The sequence below is a fragment of the Antrostomus carolinensis genome, unplaced genomic scaffold (genome assembly GCF_000700745.2).
Source record: "Antrostomus carolinensis isolate BGI_N321 unplaced genomic scaffold, ASM70074v2 scaffold1190, whole genome shotgun sequence".
NCBI lineage: Eukaryota > Metazoa > Chordata > Aves > Caprimulgiformes > Caprimulgidae > Antrostomus > Antrostomus carolinensis.
In genome coordinates, this window is record NW_010286239.1 from 79,859 (window position 1) to 89,419 (window position 9,561).

The following is a 9,561-nucleotide window of genomic DNA, read 5'->3' on the forward strand; positions in this document are numbered from 1 at the left end:
TAATGTGTGGGAATGTTTTGAATAGTGGGCACTAAATTGGTTTGACACTTAAATCAAAATACACCAAGATTCAAGTTTTATTAAAAACAAGACTTCAAAGACTAATTTTGTTGAACTACTTAAGATGTCACTTGAAAACTGTATGGGTACAATTAAAACATTTGCCTCAGGCATTTGCAATCCAAATTCAAAAGTATTAAGCTACTTTATGAAAAACTAAATGTGCATTTGACAAGAAAGTAACAATGTTGTTAGCATTTTCCAAGCTTGGAGACATTTTAAAGTGAAGAAAAATGTAAAAGCTGACCAGTAATTAAATTTTGGAAGTTCTTTCCTTTTCAATAAACAAATACATCTGTTAGGAAAGAATCTGCTTTTTCTTAAATATTATATAATAATAGATACAGTGTTTACATCCTTTACTAGAACTTTTCTTAGTTGTCCCAACAAAAACTTTCAACTGGAAATGAGTGCAAATGAAATTGTCAATAAACCTCATCACCATCCAGTTTATTTAGTATCGTTTCACTTAGACAATTGCAGGACTTCATTGGATTTATTTTATAAAGCTTACAGAATTCTATTTTTTTGTTACTTATACTGAAAAAATTATGGCATCAAAATGCAGATAGTTTTAGAAACCCCTTATATCAACATCTTTCAGGTAGGTTTACTCACTAATGGTAAAGTAAAAAAGCCCACCTTGAACACAGAGAATAATTGGGGGAAACTTTACTTTCTACATTGTGAATCACATAAAAGATGGTATAAGGGGTTAGCTTTAGGCAGCTGAAGAACTTTTTAACACATTCATCCTTCATGAAGTGTAAGAGAAGTAGTGATGGTATGTGGCATTTAAAGCAGTACTCCTATATTATGTATATATTTGTACCCTTTATGACATTTATAACTATATGACCTAATATTTTCCTACAGATTTTACCATTGCTTGCATTATACCAATACTTTGTTTCTGAGATTTGTAAGGATCCAGCTAAATGTATTGAAGGAAGAATCTTCAAGGTAATCAAAGAAACTTTTTTTTTTTTATCACAGCACATTGTATTTCAAATAAACTTCTAATTTCTTTGTTAAATGTAGTCTATTTAATATTTCTTCACATATCACTACTATGAAAATGCTTTAAAGCTCAGCTGTTGCTTAGTGTTTCTTAGCACAACAGATTGTAGAATAGGACTACTTTATAAATACAATTATTATTCTCAATTTTAGTAGGATGTAGAGTTATTTATAGTTTTCCTGTTAATATCCTACAGAGACTGTTAAGTACTTCCATCATTTCTTTCTACTCTCCATTTAACAAGCTTTCTCCTTAAAGTTATGCTCATAAGATTTTTCCCTCTTAGATCCAGACTTTTTACTTGGTATTTTTTATCTTGTTCCACCATTATTTTTTCACAATGTTCACTTCTGGATTTGTTTAGTGTCATGGTAGAACCAGGTTGTCAGACTTCTGGGAACAGATTTTTGTCATTTCACTGATGTTCCCTTGTTGGTTTTGTTTGTTTTTATTCCTTGGGTGGTTTTTTGTTTGTTTGTTTGTTTGTTTTTTTAAAGGAATCTATTTTGTAGTAAGATATGGGTTGGGGAGAGTAGTACAAGACTAAGATGAGTAAAATCTGTGAAACAGATTTTGATAAGGGTCTGATCTTGGACTGACCCTCAAAGCTCTAGTTGAATTAAGTTCTTTCCCTTTGTCAGGTGCAAGTTTTGGAAGAATATGGTTTTGGTTTGGTTGGTTGGTTGGTTGATTGTTTTTTTTTTCCATTTTTATTTTCAAAAGTGAAAGACCCATCTTTGAGATTTCAGTTATTTAGTAAAAAATGTAAAAGATGTCTTTCCATTGAAGAACATTCGCTATATACTATTCCAGTAGTCAAATCTACTTGAAAATTACCTTTGAATATATTTTATTTTGACCAAAAAGAAAACTGAAAATTATTTAAATTAAAGGCTCTGTTATTTTTTCACAGATTAAAGTACTTACAGATATAGGATTTTTTACAGAGGCCTTTCATGAACTGTCTTTGCTTAATTGTGGAGAGAAAATTCCATGGAAAATACCTGCAGGATACAGAAAATTTGAACAAATGAAGGTAAACACCAGTAAAGTATAACACTGAACTATAACACTCAAGTCTCTTCAAAAAAACTGTGCATACAAGTCTGCAAGTTATTACACATACTTAAAAAATTCCTAAATTTATTTCAGTAGTAGGTATTGAATGATATTACTTTCTCTCACTGAACAGCAGGAACAAAAATAAATTTTGAAACATAAGTGCTGTCTGTTTTATACAGTGAGTAATGCAGATAATACTGTTGAAAAAATAATGTGCGATTTTATATGTAGACACAAAAAATACGGATAGAGTTCTTGCCCCATTAATGGTGAAATCCCCAGTGCCCCAGCCAGGAGCAGGGCAGCCAGGGGGCAATGGGGGCATCCTCTAGCCCAGGGCATCCGGCACCTCTGCGAGGCCAGAAACAGGCCAAGGCTGGGCCGGGACACCAGCCTACAGGTGGCCTTTACGTTCTTTACATTTCTGAATCCCATACGTAGCTCCAGACTTAGCACATGCCTCCTCTGCTATTTACCAGTGCACAAATCTGTGGACGGAATGAAAACTAGAATTACAGGTCAAGATGAACTTGAAACCTCATCCTTCTTGAGGGCTCTAAAAATACCTATTCCTTTGCTTATATGAGCTCCAGTTTTCTGAACCCTAACTCTAATTGTAGGCCTTGCTGAAAAACCCTTTACCTTTTCACCAGGAGACAAATCAGTCTACTGAGCGGAAGGAAAAGGCAGAGGTAAAGATAATTTCCAGCCTTCATCACAACTGGGAGTTGCTGGTTGGTATCTAGAGAGCTCCTAGAAGAGGATTTTTGTTGTTTTTATGTCTCTGCCTTTTTCTCCTCTTGCTTCACATTGAAGAATACTGGTGAATGGCATAGGGGATGTAGGGATAGGTCTGGGTCTCAGGTTATGGTTCAGAAACATAAAGCTCAAAGAAGCTAAGTAATTTTTGGTATTTTCAGAGCCCTCAAAGTGAAGTTTGAAATGCAGTACACTTGTACACTGCTCTGCTAGCTCACTTGTTTTATACTCAGAATCACAGAAAGTTAGGGGTTAGAAGGGACCTCGAAAGAGGTAACACACTACTTATTTTTGGTTTTGTCCATTTTACAGGCCTTACAGGAATTTGACTCCTCAAAATCTCTCCTGACAGTTACAAATTTACAGGTAAAAAAAAATCTGAAAGAGCTAGAAAATATTATGCTAGACATAAATATTTATTTCTCTTGTTAGACATTATTTGGTTCAGAAAATATACTTGTTATTGGTAAAAAAGAGTAAATAGAAAAAAAATTCTCCTCAACAGTTTACCATTTCCTAAGTTTAAAATTTTATGGCTGACCTCTCAAGGGAGAGGCAAGTACCATTATCACAATTTTTCAAGTGGGAGACTAAATATGTACAAATCTGTGACTTGCTGTGCAAAGCATACTAGTAGAATTATTCAAGTTTTGTCATGATATGTAGGATCTGTTTTTGATCCTAAAAAAATACTGAGAACATCAATCATCTTGCCTTCTAATTTCTGTCAGACAGAGCTGTCTTCATAAATTTGTCCTAGTTCAGATTAGGGCTGAAGTCCATTTCTAAAAAAAAAAAAGAAAATTAAAAAAAAAAAAAGAAGAGATCAATCTGTAATGAATAGTCATTTCTCCTTTTGATTAAAATTACATGTTCATCAATGACTTATTTTTTGTTTTTCAGTATTAATAGTTTTCTTTCACCTGCCTTACCACAGATCCATTGAACCAGCAGGGGTAAATGTTAGCAGAATGCACAAAAGAAGCTGTACCATAAAAACAAACTGATGAAGTAGAAAAAACCCCACTTTTTTCCTCCACTTTCCTCTCTTTTGTTTACAGTAAGCTTGTATGTCTCCAACAACAGTTGATATTAGAACACAGAAATGAGATGTCTATCTTGACAGCTTTTGATCTCACTACTTTCAGATTTATTTTGAAATTATACTTTATCTTGAGCTTTTGATTTGAACACCTCACAGTCTATATGGGCCTCTTACTGGTCTCCTTATGATTTTGCAAAGCTGTGTAGACTTTCTACTTCTAGATTTATTAATCTAAACTGAGGATATATTATAATGAATAACAAAAAGATTCTATGAAATACGCTAAAATGGTCTGATAGAAGATGTTTTTCCTTGTTTTGTCATTCTAGTTAGGGTGAATTGTAACAACAGACATTCCTTTGAGTTGAGGTTTCTGAACTACAGATTTACCTACATATTTTTTCTGGCCACCTTAGCTCAAAGAGTGCTATGGACAATGCAGAAAATGAGAACTCACACATAGTAATAGCTATAACTTCATAGATACACCTTTTACTGGAAAAGTGATCACTGAGGCTGTAGCAAGTGCTACTAAGGGGAGAATTAAGTTTGGAAAAGCAACTTATCCATAATGACCAATGACCATTAATAATATAATATCATTAATAATGATGTTTATCAACAATTCATAGAAGCAGAATATACCTTGAACAAGAAAAATGTAAAATATGTCAATTTAAATAGTCCCAATTGTTAACTTTCTTGTAGGTACTGGAAGACATATTTAATTGGAGTGTGTCTTTAACAATGATGCCACTGTGCAGCCAAGAAATGATGAATAAATTAACCTTAGCCAAAATGCATTTCATCATTTGCCTTTCTGCCACAATAAATAATATACCTGAAAATGTGGAAAAACACATCTATTCTGTTGATAGCAACAGCTTGAAGGAGCCAAGTAGAATTACAGCATCGAATGTAAAAGGTAGTTATAAGGGTGTTGGAAAAGTACATTTCAAGCATAATTTTGCCACTTTTAACTGCATATCACTAATGTGTTGTATTAAACTATTAATATTAAATGGTGGAAAAATCAGTTATTATTGAAATAATAAGCATTAAGATTTTTCAAGGTTTTTTTAGCTAATATCGTCAATATTATTAGAGTTGTATTCCATTCTTCCTCACTTATTTTGATATTGAAAGTGCCAATTATAAATAGAGAAAAATGGAGCATATTCTTCAAATTACTGACGATGCTTTCGTTCTGCTTCTTTTATCTGAAATTTTGTTTGAAATGTATTTGACAGTTGATGCTGATAAGAATTCAAGACAACAGGAACAAAGAGGCACAATGGTGCAGCTCGTTTACTGTAAAGATGAATTAAATATGGCCATGCTGAAGGTAATCTTGATTTTTAGTAAAAAAGGCTTAAGAAACTGAAGATTGTTCCAAAAACATTGTTACATTGCTAATGCTTTCAATGTAACAGAAATTATGATGGGAGGAGGGCATGAATAACAGGACTAGAAATTTCTGTTTCTAATCTGTTTGCAATCTTACTAGCCACACATTAAGTCTTGGTGGTTCTGTGCAGTTTTTCAAATATTCCTAGTGGTTACGGACTAGTTTATGCTATGTAAGTGTCCATGGGAAATATTATCACAATCAGATCTCAGTATGACTGTTTCAGCAAAAAGGATAAAGACTGAATGGGATTTCAAGGATAAAATCATAACCTTTCAGAGGTGGAGCCTGTAGGACATGTCAGAGACTGTTTGATGGGGCATTATGCTCTACAAATAAATGGAAAATCATTCTCTACTGTATGTGAAATGTCTCAGATTTTTCATGTTCTTCTTTCTGATACTTTATTATAGAGAAAATATACCACAGCTGATTAGCTGCTTTGTTTGAAGGTGGTTTTTTTATTTGTTTGTTTGCTTGGTTTTGGTTTTAGTTTAGGTTTTGGGGGTTTTTTAAATTGTAAACTCCATGCTTGTCAGTTTTGCGTTACAAAAAGACCAAAACTGAGGGCTGACATATTGTTCTTTCAGAGATGTCCTCTACTTTGGAAATATCTAATTTTGGCCATTGTTACAAACAAAGTAACGTACAAAATACATCTGGAGAAATGGAGGATTATTTTCTATGGCAATTGGTATATACTATACACTATTCTTTTAGTTTTTTAAGTACAGCTCTCAATTAATTGAGGAAACTGGCCAAAAAAAGATATTGGCTGACAAAACCTTTGCCTTTGAATTATTTTTGAATTCTGCTGAAAGCTCTGTGACTGAGATTTTATTAACTTTCTTTTAGATTTTGTTTCCACAGCTTCTTACAGCTTTGTTTGTCAGAAAGACTGTAAATCAGAGTTGAACTTTCAGGATACATACTGCAAGCAAGGATGTGTCAAATTATAGACAGAAAAAATGTAGTAATTCTTGCAACATCTTTGATATTGCATTTTAATATTGTATTTTACTGTTTAAATTTACTAAGCGTAGTAAGAAGTATAGTGTAAAATTATCAAGTATAGCTATAAAATAAAGATGGGAATTAAAAAGTATTAAGTAATAATGCTAAGCCATAAAATATTTGGTTAAGCATAAATTGCAATAGTACAGGTACAGTTGAGATGTTGCTGCTTTCAAGACATTGAATCTGTAAACCTGAAAAAAGCAAAATTAACCCCCCCTGCTATTTATAGAAAAAGCATATTGTATTCAAGTTGGTTTGTTTTAGGGTGCAATTATAGTGGGCTATGCTTTTCAAGAATTTCTTAGTTCTTTAATTATTTTTTGAAATCATACAATGCTGTGTTCTTCTGTAGGGGATTTTATTGACAGAAGCTGAAGAAAGTCTTAGCCATCTTCTGCAGAACATACAGGACAAATATGATGGGGAGATATCCCAGTGTTCTGCTGAAGATTTAGAGGCTCTTACTGAGGCCAAACTTCAGCTCGCTGCTATTTCTCAGCAAAGGCATCAAGCAGCTTGCAGGTAAGTAATATTATGAACAACCTTATCTTGCACAGCCTTGACTACAGAAGATTAAAAAAAAAAATCCAGCAAGTTTTTATCTGAATTCTTTATATCTACATTAACGTTCTAAATCTTAGTAACCAGCCTTAACAACCCCACTAGTGTATCTACAAATATGTTACACTGACATTTCATTTTTTATTACTGCTTTATTTTGCTTTTTAAATGAACATCAGTTATTTGCTTATGATTTCTCTGTGAGTTGTTTTTGTGATACAAAGTTACGCAAAATCAAAGAATAAGCTGCAGTGTTCACTGTTTTTGTTAAAGTAAGAGTCTGGATATGTTAGGTCATGAATTTTCTATAATTTTAAAGCAGAGCACTGCTGTTGTTATCTCTGAATTACTGAATTCTACTTTGTTCTAGAACACCCTGTTCTACTGTCCTAAAAGAATATTTCCTCTTGCTGTACTTATTGCTGTCAAATTAAAATGTTATATTTTTTAAAATAATTTTATTAAAAAGCATTCATGTAACCCTTAACATATTAGAATAGATTTTAGCAGGCATGAATTTACATGATTTGCCAGATATTTTCTCCAAATTATAATTTCTAAATTCTGTGATTTTTTTTTTTTTGAGATTCTGATTTCTTTTGGAGAACTTAATGAAATTAAAATTCTGTTGTTCTTTGAATATATGGGGCATATAGAAATTTATTAACTCTTTGTAGGTGTTAAATTCTGAACACTGTTTTGATCTTTTAGCTAGGAGGATTCTTCTGTTTAGCATACCTGTAATTTTGAATTAATTTGTGTAAAAAGGATTATAGCTTAACATTACACCATTTTTATTAGTGTCAAGCTCTTTGTATCTAATTTTTTATCAGGCTGAAAAACCTTTGAGGGTACAAATTGTTAACTAGAAATGCAGCATATAGAGATGTAGTACTGTCACTTGCCAAACTATATTGAGATTACACAGAATGTAATCAGTATTTGTAACTTTTGTTAGGTCTAATCTGACTAAACACACCAAAATTATTATATTAACTCTTACATTGTAGTAAGCACCAAGCAAAAAGCAAAATTAACATTTTTTTAATTGTTGGAATACTGTTGAAATTTGCTTTAACACTCTTACTGATGAAGTGGTAGGTGATTTAGCTTGCCAACAGATAAACCAGGTTTGATTTTTTTTTTTCCTTTTTACCCAATTGACAAAAAATAAATGTTTTCTTCTGTGTCAAAAGCAAACTATCTTCCTTCTCCCAGCTGTCTTAGGTGAATAAATAAACCACCAAATTACCCTTTAAATAGCACAATTCCTTTTTAGCTGCTATGGTACAGCAATAAAAAAATAAAATTAAGAAGTGCTTCGCAATGCTGTATAGACTACTGAACTGAAAACATAATTGCAGCATGGTTTTTCACCTGGGTTTTTTAATGTTATTTTAAAAGATAGAAGTTTCCTAAAAGTTCAAAGATTAGGACTGTAATAATTTAGTAGTAATGTCATTAGTGAAGATGTGAGGTCAGAACTTGTAGGCTATTTGTGGACATTTCTCATAATGAAATATTAATCTATTTCAGTGCCTTTTGGATTAGATTAGTTTATCATAAATTTGTCAAAGAGAAAACAACAAATCACTGGACAGTGACCTCATCGTGCTTTTGAGTGCCATGTGGATTTTATAAAATAATCATATCAGTAACTAGACCAGTATGTAGATTTACAAAATATACATAAACCCAGTTTAGCTTGATACTAGGCTTGGTAAAAACTGTATTAGTGGAGTTCTGACCCAGGCTTTTTCACCCTGCTACTGGTTCCAGTATACAAGCCATTTTCAGTGCAGGACACTTCTTTTTGACATGCAGATATATCCCAGAGTGTAGTTTTTATCTTGGCTTATAACTTGTCACAGATTGAAGAACTTTTTAGAGCATCGAGGGTTCCAATAAGATGTCAAGCATTTTATGCATCATTTTTTGGGACTCTCTTTTTTTGCTGGATCTTAATGGGCCTTATATATTGATAGTGGTCAGATAGCAGGGAAAAAAAAGCTCCACCAACAAACAAAGCAAGGGTTTGGTTTTTTTCAACCTATTTTACAATTTTATTGCACTGCCATCCATGGAAACTGCTGATGTATCTGCCTCAGATACAAATGAAACATTCCTTCAGACAGCTGAATGTTTCCTGCCTGCCAGCCTAGAAATCAAACTTTGCATGATATTACAGAAATTCATCATTTTTTTCCTTTGGCAAAATGACTTATTGGTGAAATTGTTATAGTCAGCTGTACTTCCCTATTTTGATCATCTTGTCACTTTCTGATTCAGCTGATAAAGGATGTGTATTTTATCAAGGGAAATATATAGACACATCACTCTTGTTGACAGCAGAAGAGGGTCACAAAAATTTCATCAGGGGAAGCATCTACATTACAGCCTCTGTCTTGCAAAAAAATGATGCCTCAGAATAAGATTATGTATAGGACTCATTCCATTGATCTCAAGGAGAGTACTTACATGGTGTCCCCTCCTTAATAGATGAGGTTTCTAATTACCCAAATATGTGCTTGTCGGCTTATGTGAATACATTACTGCTTAAACCAATATATATATATGAACCTTTGGGCTTTTGTTCTACATCTTACTCATGAAATTTATATGTAAGCA

At 32.9% G+C, this 9,561-nt stretch overlaps 1 protein-coding gene across 1 annotated transcript in view; it reads left to right on the top strand.

Moving 5' to 3' along the window:
- The window catches only part of CFAP54 (cilia and flagella associated protein 54), a gene marked incomplete at its 5' end in the record, with an annotated part of 112,992 nt that overhangs the window by 74,856 nt on the left and 28,575 nt on the right, over window positions 1-9,561 (top strand). The window contains 6 exons of the mRNA XM_029086100.1: window positions 937-1,023; window positions 1,995-2,117; window positions 3,215-3,268; window positions 4,656-4,872; window positions 5,198-5,292; window positions 6,725-6,894. Of these exons, the coding sequence (XP_028941933.1) occupies window positions 937-1,023; window positions 1,995-2,117; window positions 3,215-3,268; window positions 4,656-4,872; window positions 5,198-5,292; window positions 6,725-6,894 (746 nt within the window). The remainder of the gene's footprint in view (window positions 1-936; window positions 1,024-1,994; window positions 2,118-3,214; window positions 3,269-4,655; window positions 4,873-5,197; window positions 5,293-6,724; window positions 6,895-9,561) is intronic.